General features: G+C 44.4%; 1 protein-coding gene and 1 long non-coding RNA gene across 3 annotated transcripts in view; one reads left to right on the forward strand and one right to left on the reverse strand.

Moving 5' to 3' along the window:
- Positions 1-21,919, forward strand: part of LOC106590158 (POU domain, class 6, transcription factor 2) — a 92,336-nt gene that overhangs the window by 29,145 nt on the left and 41,272 nt on the right. For both annotated transcript variants that reach the window (XM_014180821.3, XM_014180822.3), the window contains exon 4: positions 16,546-16,883. In XM_014180821.3, the coding sequence (XP_014036296.1) occupies positions 16,546-16,883 (338 nt within the window). The remainder of the gene's footprint in view (positions 1-16,545; positions 16,884-21,919) is intronic.
- LOC106590159 (uncharacterized) lies at positions 5,859-16,419 on the reverse strand. The gene is made up of 2 exons (XR_001325013.3): positions 15,954-16,419; positions 5,859-6,048 (listed from the first exon to the last, which is right to left on the reverse strand). It is a non-coding gene; the product is annotated as an uncharacterized LOC106590159 (long non-coding RNA).

Raw genomic sequence — 21,919 nt, forward strand, 5'->3', positions numbered from 1 at the left:
ATGGTGAGGTGAGAGTATTGTTCGCCTCACTTGAAACGGCACTCAGGGATCCAGGTAGATAAACGCTGTGCATCCCACTCACCTAGCGGTACCGCCTAATGAGAAGACATGTCAGTAGTAATCAAAGACACGTCTCCTCCATGGTTTGATGAAAACGCTCAAACACTATCGGTACCGTTGTCATGTTGTGAGTGGGTGTTAACATGATACAAATTATGGAAATCACTCTGCTCATTACAACACCAAAGTGGTGCACTAGTTAGTCCATGTCAGACTCCATCTCTCCCGCTCAGCTGAATGCAGGTGGGGGTACGCCACCGCTCTTTTAAGAGATTAGCTCACCACAGCACCACAGCTCCCAGGAACCATGGGATTTAAAGTGAATGCCTGTCTATACCCTTTTCCTTACCCCATTCCACCATTGGTGCATTTCAAACATGCCACTTTGTTTGAACTATACTGTCATACAATGTGTGTGTGCGCGCCCGCACATTTGCATGTGTGTGTACTTGGCAGCAAATAAAAAGCTCTGTCACATAACATTTTTAATATTGAGAATCCTAAGAATAACTAACATTACAGCAGACAGTCATGGTGGTAAAGATGAGCCATGCAAAACTTATAATAGTTCACCTAATTTCAGTTTATGTGACAAAACAAGCAATGTAGAAAATCAGAATACAACGAGGGTCTAATCCTGAATGCTGATTGGTTAAAACAATATTCCAGCCGGTGTCTATTCCACAAGTTGCCACCGGCTAAATTGGGCTCCCGAATGGCGCAGCGGTCTAAGGCACTGCATTTCAGTGTTAGAGGCGTCATTACAGACACCCTGGTTCAAATCCAGGCTGTATCACAAACAGCTGTGATTGGGAGTCCCATAGGGTGGTGCAGAATTGGCCCAGCATTGTCTGGGTTTGACCAGGGTAGGCCATCATTGTAAATAAAAATTTGTTCTTAACTGACTTGCCTAGTTAAATAAAGGTTCAATTTAAATAATATATGATGTTAAAATGCCTATTTACTCTGTTCCATCTGACTGCACAATCCACTGTCTCATCAGCCCAGCCAAGCAATTTATAAACTTGATCTCCACTATAATCTCAATTTCTTTTAGACTAATATTTAGTTTTCAACAGCGGAGATTTGTATAAACGTTGCTGTCTGTCTCTCCGACATTTGCAACATTGTTTCAATGTTGAATCTCCTGTTGTCCCATACTAATGAATCGGATGATACAGACAGACAGCGCTTCTCAGCCAGTCGAAATCCTTAATCAACTGGCATCATTTTTATGAATATATACAAAAAAAGGTCAATTGAAAAAAGGTCAAACTATCACGTTTCAGGTAAGACCCAAATGCAGACTGTGTCGAAGTAACAATGTTTATTACAGTAACAGGGGCAGGCAAATGACAGGTCTAGGGGGTCAATAATCCAGAGTAGTGGGGCAAAGGTACAGGACGGTAGGCAGGCTCAGGGTCAGGTCAGGCAGAGGTAGGTAATCCAGAGTAGTGGGGCAAAGGTACAGGATGGCAGGCATTCTCAGGGTGGGCAGAAAAGGTCAAAACTGGGAAAAACAGGAACAATCAAGAGACAGGAACAGAGGGGGAAAAAACAGGAGACAAAGGGCTGTGAGACATGGGTTTACATCTAGACACATGAAAAATAGGAAGTATACGGAGGGTACTGGGCAACAGAGGACGAACAGCAGAGGGGCTAATGATCTTGGAGCAGGAGAGAATGGTCTCGGCTTCATGAGGTGTAGCCGCAGGGCTATAGCGGCGTGGCAGCGCATCAGGCTTGACATTCTTGGGTACCAGTCGGTGTTGTGAAGCGAAGTGGACCGGGCCTTACTGAACCCCTCCCGGACGTCCTGGCGGAGAAGTCCGGGTCAATTTCCAAGCCCCCAGGAAGACGTCCCGGGGCAGGCAGAGCTGACTTCAGTCAATGAGTGTGGCAGAACGGGCTCCAGCAGATGATGGCACCAGTAGACCAGTCAATAGAGAGATTGTGTTGCTGGAGCCAAGGTAATCCCAATACCACGGTAACCTGCGGTGACTTAGCAGGAATTGGATCATCTCGCTGTGGTTCCCCGACACTCGTAGGTTGATGGGGGTGGTATGGTGGGTGACCCGGCCTAGAGAGCGCCCGTCCAGTGCTCTAACATCCATGTGAATGAAGATGGGTTGAGTTGGGATGCTCAGCTCGGACGCCAGGGTAACGTCCATAAGACTCATATCGGACCCCGAGTTGATGAATATCTGGAGAGACTTGGACTGGTCGCCCCACAGCAGGGCGGCATGGAGAGAGGGGCGAGTAGGGGGAGATGCAAAATTATCCCTAAGACCCATAAGAGTACTCATTCCTACAAATGAGCTAGGTATCTTAAAGGGACAGGTAGACACCTAATGACCGGCAGTACCGCAATACAGACAACTCTGGGTGTTAAGTCTGCGTACGCGTTCAGCTGGAGACAGCCTAGCCCTGCCAAGCTGCATTGGCTCGGGAAGAGGTAAATCGGCACTCTTCGGAGGCTCTTGAAGAAACTCGGGTAAGCTTGGCTCCTCTCGTGGACGTAGACGCCAGGGACTTCCGGAGTTCATCAGATGCAAGGTGGGATCCTTGAGTGAGCGATTGGGACCACAATCAGACCTCGTCTCCCTCCTACGTTCCCGTCCATCGATCCGGGTGGTTAAGGCGATGAGTGAGACGAGATCCACCGGTAGTTCCCGGGCTGCAAACTCGTCCTTTACTTACTCCGATAATCCGAGCAGGAACGTGCCGAACAGCACTTCTGGGTTCCAGGCACCCTCCGCTGCTAGCGTGTGGAAATCCACCACATAATCTGCCGCAGGCAGATTAGCCAGGCGAGGGCCCTCCTGGACAGCCGCGTGATGAGGTACACTATCTTAGAGCTGTCCGAGAGGAAGGAGGAAGGCTGCAGCTCCATGATGAGGGAACACTGAGCGAGAAACGCCCGACAGGTGCCCGAGTCGCCATCGAAGCGCTCCGGGGGAGGTAAGCGGGGTTCCCGGGACACCGGGTTACTGAGGGGCTGGGAGGTTAACGTCATGGTAGGCTGCCTAGTGGACAACCCACGGAATTACTCCTGCAATGTGTCCAACGCTAGGTTGTGCCGTTTGGCCACCGCCTGGAACCCTTCCATCAGACTGTGAAGCAACTCCTCGCACCCACCAATGGTGGCTCCTTGGGAGGAGATGGCGTTGGTCAATTGAAAAAAGGTCAAACTATCACGTTTCAGGTAAGACCCAAATGCAGACTGTGTCGAAGTAACAAAGTTTTTTACAGCAACAGGGCAGGCAAACGAAAGGTCAAGTCAGGCAGGGGTCCATAATCCAGAGTAGTGGGGCAAAGGTACAGGATGGCAGGCAGGCTCCGGGTCAGGTCAGGCAGAGGTCGGTAATCCAGAGTAGTGGAGCAAAGGTACAGGACGGCAGGCAGGCTCAGGGTGGGCAGAAAAGGTCAAAACAGGAACAATCAAGAGACAGGAACAGAGGTAAAAACGCTGGTAGGCTTGACGAAACAAAACGAACTGGCAACAGACAAACAGAGAACACAGGTATAAATACACAGGGGATAATGGGGACGATGGGTGACACCTGGAGGGGGGTGGAGACAAGCACAAAGACAGGTGAAACAGATCAGGGTGTGAAACAAACGAAATGAAGTGCAGCTAGTTTGCAGTCTTTCCAGCTTCAGTTTGAAGTGATTGTGTTAGCTGTGTTTTTGGCTAGCTCCTCTGAACAACAGTGTCTTGACGAGTGAGCACATTTTCTATGCCAGGCAAAATCGCTCCTCATTAGCTCATTGTTATGGATGTATCTAAATAAATGTCTCTAGAAAACATCTTTAAAAAAATGCAAATGCAGCTACTTTGCTGTTATTCTGGATGCAGTTTTTGACGTGACTGTAAATTTGCCGTAGTTGGCTAGCTAGCAAGCAAGGGATAAGAACGTTGCCAGCCAGTATGTGAATGGAACTGTCACGTCCTGACCAGTAAAGGGGTGTTTTGTCATTGTAGTATGGTCAGGGTGTGGCAGGGGGTGTTTGTTTTGTGTGTTTTTAAAAACAAAATTCTAGGGGATTTTGGTTATAGTTTTCAATGTTTCGTTTTCCAGGTTTGGCCGAGTGTGGTTTCCAATCAGAGGCAGGTGTCTTTTGTTGTCTCTGATTGGAAGCCATACTTAGGCAGCCTGTTTTCCTTTGGGTTTTGTGGTGGTTATTTTCCGTTATAGTCTGTGAACCTTACGGAACTGTTTGCTGTCGTTTGTTTAAGTGTTCTCTTTAAATAAACAAGTAAGAATGAGCACATTAAGGATGCCTTGGTCTGTCCTTAATGACGCTTATGACAGGAACATTTAGAATGAACGATTGGGTCACGTCCGTAGATACAGAAAGAAAAGACTGAACAACTGGGTCGCGTCCATAGATACAGAACAAAAACAACAAATGACTGGGTCGCATCTCTAGCAACCCTAGACTTTTTTCGGGACTATATCTTGTGGAATGATGAAATAGTATGAATAACTTAATCAAAATAAAGTTTTTAATGAAAATATGTCAATCATTATTTGAATATATTGGTAAACCGTTGTATAAAAGTAATAATGCCCTCAAAGCCGGTGTTTGGAGGAAATATTGCCACAGTTTGCCGGCCCGAGACGTAGTCGAGGACTGAACAACACCCGTGCCAATATATCCTCCAAACAGCGGCTTCAATGGCATTATCACTTAATTGTACGATCTGAACCGCTGTGAAATATATTTTCAATAACCAAAAATATTGTATTTTCAGCTGTTTGAAGCTGGTGTACAAAACTGACTAAAAGTAAAAGAATCAAAAACTAAACTTAAGAAGGGAAGCATAGAAATAGCATTCATAGAACAGATCCACCACTTCTTAGTCTTGCTTTCAATGAGAATGACATATTTATAACTCACATTTCAATGTAGATTTGGTCGGATCGCCCAAAAAGTTACATATAGCAGCTTTGTAAGTGTTTGTCAAATTCCTAGTGCATCAGGATGGATTATTATAATATCAGACAGACTTGTGAGACTTTATTACCTCCAAGTCCTCTCATACGTCCCCTAGATCAACACCCCTCTCCCTATCTCATCGCAATAGAAACTGTCCCAGCCCGTCTCCTGTTTAATTGGAAGCGTCCTCCACCAGTATGTATTGCACGTCGTTCCTTTAATGATTCAACTTTGCTGCGGTTGTAAGGTGATTCGCAGGGGAGGGAGTGGCATTCTAAATAAATAACAGTGATAAAATGCAGACCTCATACATTTCAAAGGTAATGCAACTAGCGACGCCATAAGGAGCAGCTGCATACACTGTCCTGGAGCGATAATTTGATTGATTTGTTGTGACAGCAGCCAAATAATTGAGAGTGAGAGGTGCTGTTGAAGATGAAGAGCAGACTGAGGCAGGTTCGCCCAGGCAATCCCAGCAGATATGACGCCTGGGTTCTCATCTCTGCCATTGATATCAGCTGCCACTAGTTTATTGTTTGGGAAACGTGGGGGGGGGGGGGGGGGGGGGGGGCGACTGCCTGTGTGACAGTTCAGGGAAAGAAAATAACTCACCAATCAGAATGAGCCAGAGCAGTGTTCAAAAGGTTAGAATCAAACACCCTTGTTTTCACTCAAGCAGGCGAACACTCGTACACACACGCATACACCTATCCCTTGAGACGTACTATTTAAACCTACATGTTCGTTTTTGAAGCAGAGGTGTAATTCAATTTCACCTCCGAATGTTACATTATTTCAAAACGTTTGTCCTCAATTTGCGGTTGTATTGCAACATCACGCATAGGATCAAGTAATATGAGGAATACTATTTATTCTTTCTCATTGTATACAATTTATTTACGGCTTATGTCTTTAAAAATGGCCTTTGTCTGGCATACTCTCCCAGCTTTGCTGGTCACAACATTGACCTGCTAAATCCCAGCTCCTCCACATGTCGTTGTTTGTTTTCAGCTGTGCTGGAGGACAGCGAGTTGCTGGTGGAGCCTAAGAGAGAGGGAGAGAGAAAAAGGGAGGGTGAGAGAGCGAGAGAGAGGGGTGAGAGAGAGGGGGGAGCGAGAGAGAGGGAGAAAGGGGAGAGAGAGGGAGAGAGAGGGGGGAGAGAGAGAAAGAGAGAGAGAGGGAAAGGGAGAGAGGGCGAGAGAGACAAAGAGAGAGAGCACTCTTGATGTCAGTGTAGTAATAACAATGCTAATCAGACATGGCTGTGGCTGCTTCACTACAGCGAGCCCTGACATGTGCCCTTACTGCGACAGAGAGAGCACTGAGGGAGACGTTCTGCTAACATCATGTCATAAACATAGACCCAAGAACTATACGTGAGGTACCTGTACTGTATAGGGTGTGATGTGTATTTCTACACATGCTTTGCGCGATAGTAACAGTGTTTGTCGCCTAGCTATTTGGGCTGACAATAGAGGTCTGTGTGGAAGAGTAAAATGTTCTATTCTGACAGAGAGGTGGTGCAGGGAGGCCTGAAATGACTTGCGATTTTCCAACTGGTATTAAATTAAATTACGAAGTTGGAACACATTCCCTTTACCCTAGCCAGCTCTGATTCGATCAACTGGACTATAACAATACATTACATTACCAGCCTGACTCCTTCTGTCGCCCCATGCTCAGTCAAATATGGAATGAAAAATGGGATGGCGTTAAATATATATGTTTTTTACTTCTTCGATACTGAACTTGTACTTTAGGTAATACAATTATTATCATCAAAATATTTTGTTTTTAAAACATTTTGACATTTCCATATTTCCAATATTTCGAGCAAATTACCTCAGAGCTTAGACAGTCGGACAGATGGTTGTTAGCATATACAGAATTACCTCTCACTCTGGTTATTTCCCTTCCAGAAGGTTAACAGAGGATTAGCACCCCTCACACATTAAAAGGTCCGCCAGAGATTGCCAAGGCACGATTCCTACGCTTTCAGGAACAATCTGTAGTCGAGCATTTTAAATGAAAATTGATTTGTGATTTACATGGTCACTGATAGGAAAAATTACCTTATGAAATATTGTAAATGAAATATTAGACAATGTGCTGTGGTAGAGAGCAGACAGAGATGGTAATCTTGTGGAACGGAAATTCCCGCCTGGCAGAATTGGGTGACATTTTACATTTATCTGTGTTCCGCATGACTTGTAATGTTAATGGTCATTTTAAGGGACAGAACTGGAATGAACATGGTGTTATCACAGATTGCCTCCGATGTAGAATTGTGTAAAGTAGCACAGCTGTGTCCTTTATTTCCTGTTTCTCAGTAAGGTGACTTATTGAATGATCTGTCCTCTGTTGTTGAACGTATGCATTCAGCCCATTTTGTTTTATTATCAAGCAGTTCAACTCCAAACGTCGTTACAAACACACACCTTTACTGAAGCGAAGGCTTTACAGCGAGACTGTAGTGTATTTTACCACTGGGTTGTTTGAAAATTCATCTTCATGGGTTAGAGGTTTTAGAAATGTGGAGGAAAACGTTCTGAAAGGCTTCTTTTCCTTCTACCAAGTGAGGACTTAAAAGAAGCTATTCAATCTGAATTTTCCTCTAGGGATACTTACAAAAGAATTGTTACTGAAATTGGTAACATTCAGTATGTGTTTGTCAGAAATCCGGAGATTTATTCAGAAATATATAGTTTTGCTTTCTTACAGCACTGAATACTTTTCAAAAGTAATAGATATTTCTTTCATAATGGACAAGCAGCTCAAGCGTTATTGGAATACATCGTTTTGTCAATACAAAAATATCAGATTATCAATACAGCCCAACACTTTTTCAATACAAATCTACCATCAACTTAATAATAACAGGAAATCAATAAAGACTTATCTACTAATGAACACTGCTTACACTCACCCCACATTTACTCATTTTAATCAATAGCCTGTGCACTCAACCTTTCCATTCCCTACAGTGACCAGACAGACATAACACAGGGATTTCAAAGGGGAACAGCCCGGCGTGTTTGAAAAGTAATAGAAACAACTTAGCAGAACAAAGTGCGACTCCGTAAAGAGCATAAGGCTCAGGGGGTCATAAGGATCCAGTCCAGCCCAGATCACTCTAAGGTCATTATTAACCACGGCTCGCCAGTTCCATGTCTGTGAAACCAGAGAGCCTGTGGTGACAGCAGATAGTGTTGAAACAAACCCCATGGCCATTGGGAGAAGGCTGGTCCGCTAGGCTGCTAAAAGCTATCTGTGGTTACTAATTGCTGGCCGGGGCCTAATTGCCTTAATTAATAGGTTTAGTGTATCAGGGATAAGACAGGGGAGCTTGTATCAGTGTCAGAGGAGCTCAAAAGCCCAGGAGGTCTGGGGGGGTCCCTGGGGGCCCATCTCTGGATTAACCACAGATACATCACAGATGGATTATATAGTGTTTGAGCAGGATGGCATGTTTAGACCGGAGAGATCCATTACTCTCTGATCATAAGAGAGCATTACTTAGTACATCTCAGGGTAGAGAGAAAAGCAATGGTTTCTGTCTCTGTTCAAACACATCGCTCACCCTTCCTGTACTCGCCTCCTCTCTTCCCCCTTCCTCTCCGGTTCCTGAATTATGTGGCTGTAATTCAGAGTGACAAAGTAGATTTAGCACCTTTTCGCACCGACAATGGAGGTTTTGTTCAGTGAGCTCTCACTGTGAAATTAGCCCTGGTACTCTCTTTTTTCCGGCTGCAGTGAAATGGTTACAAGACACAGATCAGCCCATAAGAAAATAGAAATGATTCAACAAATCTTCTGCTTTCCCCTCTGCCTGCTCCTCACCCCAAACCCCATCTTCCCCTCTCCACTACCCCTTCCTCTTCCCCCATCAAGCACCTGGCAAAGGCTTGTAAGTTTCGGGTGCATGCATTTTTTTCTTCTGATGATATATTGTCCCGGTGGTGAATTTCATTTACTGCTGCTGCCCTTTGCTAAACCTGTTGCTAGTCAGTGAGCATGATAAGCGTATAAGTAGTGCACTACTTCATTCATCATACATCGTTCTGGGCCCTCAAATATCTCATATGCGATTCAGGAGGAAACTACTAAACCGGCACAAATAATCCCTCTAGGAAACAGCTGAGGTTATGTTAAACGCTGCGTAAGAAATATATTGGATTGTTTGCATGTGTAATGAAATATACATTTCTGATGTTTGCATTTTGTAGCGTATTTGCCTTCATTTCGGTTTATGTGGTATGAAATGTATCACAAGTAGTGGTGCTTGTGATTTACATCATAAAGCTCTCATATATTTCTGACACCATCTTTGCCTTTGCATTTTGAAATCTGCCCCCCCCCCCCAATCATATCGCTGCTGTGTTGTGTTGTATTAAAGAGCATCACTAATCACAAGAGGCTCTGTGTCACTCAGAAGTCTCCACATCACTGGGGCTGACAATGTTGTGCTGGTGGGCATGTTGTGCTGTGCGAAAGTGCTTACACTCTCCCACAGACAACCAAAGGGAATAATTAAAGACAGAATATGGAGGAAGAAGAATGGAGAGCAAATCCCATTGTTTTGGGGTTACTTCATCCCACTGAATTCTTTCTCTCCTCTCTCTCTCCTATTCTCGCATTCCTCTCTCCAAATGCACTGTGGGTAATATGGCACACTTTCAAAAGCTTATGTAAGCGAGGCAGCGTACAACAAAGGGCCTATGATGTCCTACTCATCCCCACATTGTCTTTTCATTATTTTAGAATCATTTCATATCTGGGGGAGTGGGGGAGTGAGTAGGCGAACGAAGCAATGCTTAATAACCCCATAATGTAGCTGCCGGGAAGCTGAGAAGGAAAGATGCTTTTTTTGAAGGACTTGAAAACAAGCCGTGTGCTCTTATTTCTCCCTCCCTCCCTCCCTCCCTCCTCTCTCTTTTCTAACGGCATCATTTCTTTAAACCTCCCACAATCGCAACTGTTATCAAAATAATCCCCAATGAAATTCTAATTTAAGTTGAGTAGACTGTTAGAGGAGCTCGACTACACTCCATTTCGGGAGCAGTAAATGTTGCCCCTCAATCTCTCCCAGCTTTTACTGTCAGTCAGAGAGCACTCAGTCATCTCCGTGCATCAGGGCCCGCAATATTGATTTTTCCACCCACTGAAACAGCCGCATGAACATAAATTTTGCATGAGGCTTTTACTCACGTCCTCCGCCTCGGTCTGACGACAGATGATGGGACCGTGAACGGGCTGTAATAGCCCGGCCTGGCCTGCCAGGGCCGACCAGGCTTCACAGGGGCTCCAGACTCTCCCCTGTTATCTACCACAGAATGGCAAAAGGCAGAGATACTGTTAGATGGACGATGTACGTCTGTTGTGTTCAGTGGCACGTTCTGTATCACCTCCACCTCTGTCTGAGCCTCCCTTCGGGACGGACTTTTGAAGAGCGAGAAAAGCCTGTTATGTTCATAAGGGAGTTTTCCTACTGTAGGGAATGAGTGGGTTAAGCAGCCATGCCTAGTGTTATGTCCGATTAAGTGTTACAGAGAACAACTCAGCGGACAACTGTGATCAGCTGTGTCATTCCTCAGCTGTAGTTAAAGAGCCAGTTGGGATGTTCGGCCATCTTGATTGACTGTACTACTGTATTGATGTAAGGTATTGACCGTTCACGTGGACAGATACAGGCTATATAAAAAAAAAAAAGCTATTCAAATCAATTATAGCAATTAAATATCGACGGTGAATCACAGATAAAGCAGGTCCGCTATTATACTGTATCTTTTTACTTATTTGTATTCTAATATCTCCATGGAGAGGACTCAATACTCAATACTTTCAAATCCTTCCCCTGGGGTGAGAATTCCACAACACAGCTTCATATTGCCTTGCATCACAAAGTGAAAGCATTATCTGTGGATCCCTACAAGCGGTGCATTTTACTCTGTAAAACCCCATGGCCCATTCGACTCAAGTCTCTACTGCTTCCATTTTTGTAGTGTCTAAACCCCTCCAAAGCGACACTGAAACATTGATATTGTCTACAGTGACTGCAGGTAATATTTTTGTACACAGCTGGATCTTTTATCTGGTGTTATTTGCCCTGTGTTTATTCTAACCATGGCCAAGGAGCAGGAATCAATTTTTCATACTCTCAACGTGATTCGTATACCACAGCTACCGAATGAAAAACTGAGAAACACATTTGTGCTCCCAGATGTCTAGGGAAACCTATGACATTGAAATGTGTCGTGTGACCTTTAGTTCAGTGTGTGAGCGTTATCTGTTGTTTCAGTGTTTATAGGATGTAACACCACACTGTCTGGTGCTGAAATTTGAAATCCTCCACTACACAAAATAAAATATTTTCAGTTTTAGTTCAATATCTATTAAAAAAGGGTGAAGGGAAACATGTAATTGAAATCTAATGCCGCATGCTAAATTGAGCCGCCATATTGCTAATACCAATAACATTTACTATTTCTCTGGAGTCAGTGCTCCTCCTAATTTACCACCTTGATAAAGTTGCATGGAAACAGCTGCATGTGCAAAATAAGTTTCTGCAAGAAATAAGATGTTTTCATCCAGTTTATTAGTCTGAGTGTGCTTCCTCTTAATCCTCGGGGTAAAAATGACCTTCCTCCGTCCATGTTCATAATTGCCAAGTGCCTCGCCGACTAGTCCATCTCTCTCCAGTGGAGTAATTATCCGTGTGGCTCATTGAGCAACCATTCGAGATAGTGCTTCATGTACTCCCACAGTGGGACGTGAGGCAGAGACATAATAGGTCTGTTGTTTCCTCTCATTATCTCCTCTCCTCCTCTCCTCTCCCTTTGCTTGTTCAAGAACCACCGCAATGTTAAGACGACCCCCTAAAATACTGGATGAGTCAGAACATATATTTTCATTTACTTCATGAAGGCACCTCTTCAGACTCCAGACTGGCTCCTATTTTACTGCAGTCTGCTAATGATGCTGGGAGGAGAGAGGTGAAGATAGAGCGTGGTCACTTTAAATTTGTTTTTGACCTTTTGACGTTTTATGCCTCCGAACATTTGAACACACATTGTACCATTTTGCATCGAATGTTGTAGCCTACAATGTTCTTATTTTTGTACTTGAAGAACTAACTCTTTACACAACATTAAATGGACTGGACTCCTCATCGTTATGTCTGTGCGATACACACAATACAATGTACGAAAGAGATTTACTAAAGCGTTAACCAATGGACTAAACTTTTGTGGGTTGAAACCAGACCAGTCAATGTCCTTTTATCTGTTTATTTCTTAACTGTCTCTTTCATGTGGGCTTTGACCTGGCCTTTGCTGGCAGCTGAGTGTGATGAGCATGGCTGTAGACACATTGAATGCTTCTCCTTTCAATTATCACATGACCTTTTGCCATTGGTGACTTTCTTTCAATACTGTATATAACAAATACTTGGCCTTTTTCATTAATTCTATACAGTATCTTTTATTGTACCTCGTATGCATGTGTCCTAACCACACCCCCCCACACACACACACATAGTGTGCAGTGCTATAAAAGTAAGTTAACTTGCTTCTCCTTAAAAGTTATTTCTTTATAAATCTATATTTTTTGTCTTTATTGTTCCTTATATGTATGGAATGATTTAGTATCCTGACTTTCAAAATAGTTAGTACACATATGCATCCTATAGACAGATATGGACAAGTGCACATTACCCGCTCACACACTCACACACACAAACACAGGGGTGAGCTGTTGTTAACACCGAGGAGAAAAGGACAGAGGCCAAATCAAGCCCAGAGAGAGAACTGCAGTAATGGGGCAGGGCCCAGAGAGGGGTCTGTTGTAATGAGAGAGGTGGCTGCTTCTCTCTCTCATCCTCTCCTGAGCGACACAGGAAACAAAAATAGCATTTTGTTTGACGTACGAGCCGGTTTTGACCTAGCCTTGCGACCTTTGACAATCAGTCTCGCTTTGTACTTCACAGAGTCAGGGCTGCAGCAGTCAAAGATGACAGTTCATTTCTACAGTGGCACCGTCCACGGTGAAACAAAGTAAACAAGAGCCTACATTAGGGGTGTCAAACAAATGGGATCCGGCTCACGGGTGGTTTGAGTTAAAAAAATACCTAAAAACAAACTCAATATACTTTGTATCGATTGAAACCAAATCAAAACGGCATACCTCCAAGCCATAAGACTCCTGAACAGCTAATGAAATGGTTACCCAGACTATTTGCATTGCCCCCCCACCACATGCTGCTGCTACTCTCTGTTATTATCTATGCATAGCCACTTTAATAACTCTACCTACATGCACATAATTACCTCTTACCTCGACACCCCCTGTATATAGCCCCGCTATTGTTATTTACTGCTGCTCTTTAATTATTGTTATTCTTATCTCTTACTTTTTGGGGGGGAGATTTTCTTAAAACTGCATTGTTGGTTAAGGGCTTGTAAGTAAGCATTTCACTGTAAGGTCTACACCTGTTGTCATCGGCGAAGGTGACAAATACATTTGATTTGATTTGAAATAATGGTCCATACAGTTTCTTGACTGTGTACAGCTCGCTAATAATCACCGAAATGAAAGCTAGATAGGGAGTATTGATTAGCAAATTTGGACGGAGAGGAAGTACAACCAATTTTCAGTGCGGCGCTCCGGACCTCGTTGAAGGACAAATGCGGCCCCCCCCCGGGTCAAAGGGGTTTGACACCCCTGGCCTACATGATCCTGGGTCATATGACTCTCACTCCTCTGTGTAGAATCACTGTATCCTGTTTGAGGTATTTTCATCTTCCACCTACTGGGACCTCTTATGGTCCAAAAGTGCTACAGTATACAGTAGATTACAACTTACAATAATACACATCTAATGAACATTTGACATAATTTCTTCAGCTGGCATGTATTTTCAGTATTTTGTCTGTGTTGTGGCTTATTCTTAATATCATGATTATCAGAGGCTTGCTGGTTCAACAGTCAGATTGGGCTCCTTTATCCTGTACCCCTAAGCATGGTGCCTGTAAGTGAGAGGGCCACTTGAACACAGTACCAGGATTGGTGAACATGCAGCCATGGGAGTGAAGAACATATAATGAGCTCCATAGGATCCCAGCAGCCTTTTGCCCTTGTCTCCATCTTCCCCTAAACTCCATTTCTCCTCCTCCTCCTCCTCCATCCACTGTCTGCTTGAGGAGGTAGCACGAACAATTAGTGGATACAGGGGTGCGAGATTATGAGGTCAGCCAAAGAAATCAGACAGCCGCTGTTAGAAGAATGCTCTTCCTTAAGCCGGGTGCCCAGCAACAGGGGGAAGAAGGGTCAGTGGGCCTGACGGTCTAAACAAGATGACAGAATTTATAAAGCATCGCTGTTAAAGAATATAGTTACCTGCGGTGTAGCCGTTATAATAAGGCCACATGGGGCTTCTTCCATATTCCCTCTGTATTTGTTTTCCTTTTTCATATTCTTTTGTTTTGCCTCTCTTTCCTCCTCGGCCTCACGGTCGACGCTGGAGGAAATTCTCTGACTCCTCTTTGATCTTCCCCTGGTTTAGATACATTTTTTGACAGAAATCTCTTTTTATCTCTCTCGCTCTCCTTTTCATTCTTTCTGTCTTTTCCATCTTTTTAACTGGCGCACTCCACATTTCCTTGCGGTACACTTGCGAGCAGGAAGAGAGGTGCCCAGTCCTGTCATAGCTTGCTGGACAACTTGCCCCAACATTTCAAATGAGAATTGGACTCTTGGCTTTTGCGAGCCAAAGATGATATATAATTCATGGTGGGTGTGGGAGAGGTGTCAATGTGTCAGGAGGTAGAAGAAATGTGAAAGTGTTGCCGCTATTTACTGGCCCAGAGACACTGGCCCACATCCCAAACGACACACTATTCCCTTTATAGTGCACTACTTTTGAGCAGGGCCCGATAGCGCTCCGGTCAAAACTAGTGCACTGTGCAAGGAATAGGGTGCCACTTAGGACACATGCACTTGCTTTCTTCACTGGGATTCTTCTTCTGCTACTTAGAGCCGAGGAAAAGAGGGAGGTCTTGATCAAATGCTCGCATGCGCCTCTCCCAGAACCCAGAGCGGCCGGACTAATCAAAGAAATGTCTGCCCTCATGTTTTATTAATACATCTCGCTATGAACCAGCCGTTGGTTTAATTATTGAAGCGCATTGATTCAGTATGTATACAAGCTGGTCTACCCCTCTATTCACAAATGCTCTGTTGTGTTATCAAACGCCAGCCAACACTCTCTTTTCTGCCATTGATCTATTGTTATTCTCTCCATTTCTCGAGACCTCTCATTGTTTCAAAGGCTGAAAGAGGACTCCGTCGCGGTAGCCCGGTCACTGTAGGTTATATTGATGTTCTACGCCTTAAAATAGCATTCTTAACATACAGAAAGTAGGTAATAGTACTTTTGCAAGATACTGTAGTACACTCACATGCAGTCCCAGAACTGGCAAAAAAAAACACCACCAGGTATTAGGCTGGGGGGCAGACCAACGGTAACAAGAGCCCTCGGAATGTCTATCAGATCTTTGCGTGGTGCCTGTCGTTCACCGCACCGCCAGTATCCTCTTGTCAAGGAAAAAAGTCAGGTCGATTCACAGTCAAATAATGGTCTCAGAACCTACAGTCTTTTTTCTAGAGAACCGGTAAAGGTCAGGGAGAAATTTGACGTCTTGATCAAATATTTGGTTTTGCCATTAGAAATGACTTGGTTTTGTGTCACTCTCTTTATACTACCCGCTGAGTGATTATAAGGGCGAAATGCTGTATGCCTTAGGTCAAAACAGTCACTCATACAGTCACTTAGGGTTTTGTAAAAAAAATAAAAAAAATAAGAACCAATGATTTTCTGAGTCAATGGTTTAGAATTTGTGAAATGCACCACCACGCACTGTATTATATATGAAGAGCTGGATACGTATACGTACGGCATATTCTAAGAACCTTGTGGCTGCGTCCGCGTTGACGTACACATGAACGTGTCTGTCTCTCCATCTGGCCCGTCCGCCTGTCCGTCCATCTCTGGCTGCGTGTCACTGAAACGGTGAGAGAGGTGCGTCAGGTTTCGTTAGCGTTTAAATCCCGAGATGAGGATCACCGTGTGATTTCTTCAGACTTGCCGTTCAAGACGAATGACTCTTCTTAGGGAGATGTTCCCGCAATTAAACGCGAGATTGTGACATCCTCCGAGTGAAAATGAAGAGCTCCTCTCCAGAGACACCAATTATATCGGTTCATGTGGATAGCTTTGTCCTCTAACTACTGAAGTCGGGTTCTTCTGGAACTCCGTGCTAGAGGTTACTGGACTTTGTTGTGGGACTGGGCAATTTACATTGATATCCCCACACCTCGACCTATTGTCTGTCTATTGTTAGGTCTGAACATTATGTTTCGGTATGATACCCTGACTGCTGGTTTTCGTGTTTACACATGAATGTGTTACAAACATTTCTGAATGATTGGTTCAAGAAACAGTAGTGACGATATCAGTTTGATGTTCTGCCCCTCTTCCTTCACCAGCTACCTCATCCCTGAACTCCCAGCTTCAGCACCTGCAGCAGCTTCAACAGATACAACAGCACCACCAGCAGCAACAACAGCACCATCACCAACAACAGCAACACCATCAGCAGCATCAACACTCCCACAGCCACGTCCACAACCATCTGTCATCGCGGGGTCACATGACCTCGCCCAGCCTACAGCCGTCCTCTGTCTCGGTCCCCTCCCCTGGCTCCGCCTCCTCCACCACCTCCATGACCGGCTCGGGCCTACCGCCGCAGTCTCCGCCGCTCAGGCAGAACCAATCACCGGCCCGCAGCCTGCCCTCGCCCGTCACACCGCCCATGCCACTGCAGGTGAGCTCACTCTACCCCGTTACTGTATGCCACTGTGTTGGTCCCAAAATGATCTTTAACTTGTGTTATCCAAGTTGCAAGAGCTGTAGCTTACATAGGCCTACTTCCTATTGCTGCTGCGTCTTTGACGCCCTCATACAAAAACCTCAGCCAGTGGATGTGTGTTCAAATAGTCTTACTAGTGGTGGTATTGTGATGATATGGTGTTGTGGGGTGTATTGTGGAGAGACGAAGGCCAATCTTGACATAACACAATGCGGATGACTACTCATTAGACCCTGTTTGTCTAGGTAGTGTTTTATACTTGATATGATTCCAGAGCTAGTGTTTGACGCCTGTCGGGTAGCTCTGATGTCATTGTGGGGACATTAAAATGTGCATCTACTGTAATTGACAAGGTCATTGTTCAGCGAGAGGGTTGTTCAAAGCACACTAAACTGAGTCGCGAGCCACCATGCATCGTTTTTGAACTCCTCTCGGATACATCAGGTTCTCATCAACGTTTATCAGTCCTTTTTTTTATCTTAGCTGCCCTTCCTTCATCCAACCTCCTTTTTTCGTCAGTTTGTCTGTCCATCCATCTCGGCCCCCTTCTGTCCGTCTGGCTGTCAGTGTGTGACGATAATAACCTATTTTATATCCCTGTGGTTTCATTTCTGGTGGAGCTCGGCCAGGGTCGCCTCTTTCTCCCTGGCCACATTCATCAGCGTCAGGCCTTTATTGGGTTGTGGCGCTGCACCCTTCTTTATGGCCAGGATGAGTACGGCCATTTGTTTCCCCCTTGCACCCCTCTCCGGCCCTGTCACGGCCTAGTGAGACTCAGCAGGAAAAACAGACGCCCGCATTTAATGGCCTCCAAAAGCTGGCTAGCTGCTACCTGCCTCCCAGACCTAGACACCAACCATATACTATAACCACAGTCCAGCACAGTCAAAGGCTGTGCATCCCAAATGCCACCCTATTCCATCCATTCCCCCCATAGGGCTCTGGTCACAAGTATATAGGCAATAGGGTGCTATTTGGGACGAACCCACAGTACTGGTCCACTCAGACACAGCCAGCATGAGGGCCAAAACCTAGCAGTAATAACCTTCTTTTCTGGAGTACATACGTGTTCTGATGTGCTTCACAATCAAGCAAAGCCCCCCTATGTCTTCTTTGAATATTTGTACATTTTTTAAAAGAATTTCAGGTCTAGAAAGCAGAGCTACAGAGAGCAATCCCTGCCTGACATACCGCAGTGCCTGACGTACTCACAATTAAATATAATGCTCCTCTGTTTACTAGCACAATTAATGAGCAATCATAATCTATTTGTACTGTAATGAAATCCTTCACTAGTTTCACCACCAGACCTCATCCTTACTATTGGATTAAGAAGCTGAGATCCTGATTATGATGACTGGGGATACATTTACATTTTAGTCATTTAGCAGACGCTCTTATCCAGGGATAGATACGTAGAAACATAGATAGATCTGCACCCTCCATTTTGTGTGTGTGTGTGTGTGCGTGTGTGCGTGTGTGCGTGTGTGCGTGCGTGCTAGGGCTGCGTCCCAAATGGCTCCCTATTTACTGCACTACTTTTCACTACTTTTTCATAAGGCTCTGGTTAAAAGTAGTACACTATATAGGGAATAGGGTGCCATTTGAGATGCACTCTAGCAAAGATAACAGCTCTCATTTCATCTCCTATTATTCACACACACATGACCACTCAGCCATTCAACCATTTGTTTTAATAACCACAGCCATTAGTTTCAATAACCAGAGGGAGTGTCAGATAGACAAACATTCATTAGGAGACTATTACTCTCCCAATTGTCCATCACTGGGAGGTGAATAGAATCAACAGCTCTAAATGTCTGTGAGCTGATTCTCACTGAATAGAGTTATCAGGACGAAAATCTCAATTGACATAATACACTACATGACCAAAATATCTCATTCCAAAATCATGGGAATTAATATGGAGTTGGTCTCCCCTTCGCTGCTATAACATCCTCCATTCTTCTGGGAAGGCTTTTCCGCTAGATGTTGGAACATTGCTGAGGGGACTTGCTTCCATTCAGCTACAAAGCATTAGTGAGGTCGGGGATTGATGTTGGGCGATTAGGCTTGGCTCGCAGTCGGCGTTCCAATTCATCCCAAAGATGTTTGATGGGGTTGAGGTCAGGGCTCTGTGCAGGCCAGTCAAGTTCTTCCACACCGATCTAGACAAACCATTTCTGTATGGACCTCGCTTTGTGCACAGGGGCATTGTCATGCTAAAACAGGAAAGGGCCTTCTTCAAACTGTTGCCACAAAGTTGGAAGCAGAGAATCGTCTAGAATTTAACTGTATGCTTTAAGATTTCCCTTCGCTGGTACTAAGGGGCCTAGCCCGAACCATTAAAAACAGCCCCAGACCATTATTCCTCCTCCACCAAACTTTACAGTTGGCACTATGCATTCGGGCAGGTAACGTTCTCCTAGCATCCACCAAACCCAGATTCGTCCGTCAGATTGTCAGATGGTGAGGTAGCCTAGTGGTTAGAGAGTTGGGCCAGTGAACAAAATGTTCATGGATTGAAATCCCTGAGCTGACAAGGTAAAAATCTGTTGTTCTGCCCCTGAGCAAGGCAGTTAACCCACTGTTCCCCAGGTGCTGAAGATGTGGATGTTGATTAAGGCAGCACCCCGCACCGCTCTGATTCAGAGGGGTTGGGTTAAATGCAGAAGACACATTTCAGTTGTACAATTGACTAGTTATCCCCCTTTCCCTGAAGTGTGCTCCAGAGTACAATATCGCTGAGCTTTATACCACTCCAGCCGACGCTTGGCATTGCGTGTGGCTGCTCGACCATGGAAACCCATTTCATGAAGCTCCCGACGAACAGTTCTTGTGCTGACGTTGCTTCCAGAGGCAGTTTGGAACTCGGTAGTGAGTGTTGCAACCGAGGACAGAGGATTTGTACGCGCTTCAGCACTCCACGGTCCCGTTCTGTGAGCTTGTGTGGCCTACCACTTCGCGGCTGAGCCATTGTTGCTCCTAGATGTTTCTACTTCACAATAACAGCACATACAATTGGCCGGGGCAGCTCTAGCAGGGCAGAAATATGACGAACTTACTTGTTGGAAAGGTGGCATCTTATGACGGTGCCACGCTGAAAGTCACTGAGCTCTCCAGTACAGGCCATTCTATTGCCAATGTAATATTCTATTGCCAATTGTATATGGAGATTGCATGGCTGTGTGCTTGATTTTATACACCTGTTTAGCAATGGGTGTGGCTGAAATAGCCGAATCCACTAATTTGAAAGGGTGTCCACATACTTTTGTATATATAGTGTATGTACAAACACTTTCCAATTCACATTAGCAACAGGAATGTCACAAGCCGAGAAAGGGTTTGGTTGGCGTTCTTGCTTCGCAGCTCAAAAGTACCGTAAATGTCACAGTAGCCACTAGCCAGGAGGCTAACTACTGCAAACTATTCTACTAGCTAGCTAGCTACTAGCCAACATTAAGCAGGCAACTCTTCATGCAGACATTCATCCATGTGTCTCAAATGTCAAGTTTAGGCATTAACTCCACATTTTTAAGGTTAGGCTTAAGTTTAGGCATTAACTCCGAAATGTTAAGGTTAGGCATTAACTCAGAATGATTAACCTAAGGGTTAAAACCAAAATCTCAAAACAACTTTCTATTGCTGGATTCAAACATGCAACTTTTGGCACCGAACGCAGATGCTTACCCCTAACCTTAAACTTACCCCTAACCCCTAACCTTAAACTTACCCTAACCTTAAACTTACCCCTAACCCCTAACCTTAAACTTACCCCTAACCTTAAACTTACCCTAACCTTAAACTTACCCCTAACCCCTAACCTTAAACTTAACCCTAACCTTAAACTTAACCCTAACCTTAAACTTACCCCTAACCTTAAACTTAGCCCTAACCCCTAACCTTAAACTTAACCCTAACCTTAAACTTAACCCTAACCTTAAAAAATGTGGAGTTAATGGCACCAAAGGCAGATGCTTACTCCCATCCACCATCCCCGTCCACACCGCTGCAAAACTGAGACCTACTTGAAGTTAACAGCGCTCACTGTTGCCCCTAGTGGACCGTTTTCACATCATCTCCCAACGTCCTCAGACATGGATGGACGTCAAATACTGACCTGGCTGTAATTATTGCAACATAGTACACTTGAATATTGCAAAAATACACAATCACGTGCAGACAATTAAAGGTCTGTACACTCCTTATTTTAGCTTCAAGACAAAAGCAAAGAGTTACTTCTAGCTAAACTTTCTTAGCTACAGTAACAGGTTTTTACTGCACTTTCTTGTAAAAAAATCAATAAAACAAGTCTCAAATATCTATACATTTCAGCTGTTTCAAAAACATTGCTCTGCTATTATATTTACAGTGGTGATTTTAGCATGTAAATCTTGGTGGGGCAAACTCCCCATTTTTTTTTTTTTTCATGCATGCCAGCAAATCCACAACACAACACTAAACAATACATGAATTGCATTGTAACGGTGACAAACGGTGCCCACAAACTGTTAGGGTTTACACAAAGATGTCCCAACAGCAGAGCTTTCTTTTCAGCACCAAGGAGTGAATTCTTACCACCACTACATCTGGCTATCAGTATGAGCCTTGTCTGTCAGCGAAACAGTTCGTTCAGCCTCATTTACTGTCTTTTTAAAAAACATATCTGATATGGCTGACTTGCTTAAACAAATGTGGTTTCTACTGACAACAGAGATGTACAAACTTTGGCATAAGGGAACAGCGCGCGGACGAGAAGCAATCAGTCATTTCGATGAAGACATTAATGAGCGAGCTAGGACGGACGTAGTCAATATAACTATTTGTTCAGCACTTTTGAAATGTACAGCGACAGAATTCAGAACATGGACCGTTCTTACAAATATTCTCCCTGTACGCCAACTGTAGTTGAAATAAAAGGGGCATATGAGCAGATAATGAAAGCTCTTACAATACTCAATGATTGATGACATTTCTCTAAAACAGGCTAT

This window comes from Salmo salar, chromosome 29, assembly GCF_965601325.2.
Source record: "Salmo salar chromosome 29, fSalSal1, whole genome shotgun sequence".
In the NCBI taxonomy this organism is placed as follows: domain Eukaryota; kingdom Metazoa; phylum Chordata; class Actinopteri; order Salmoniformes; family Salmonidae; genus Salmo; species Salmo salar.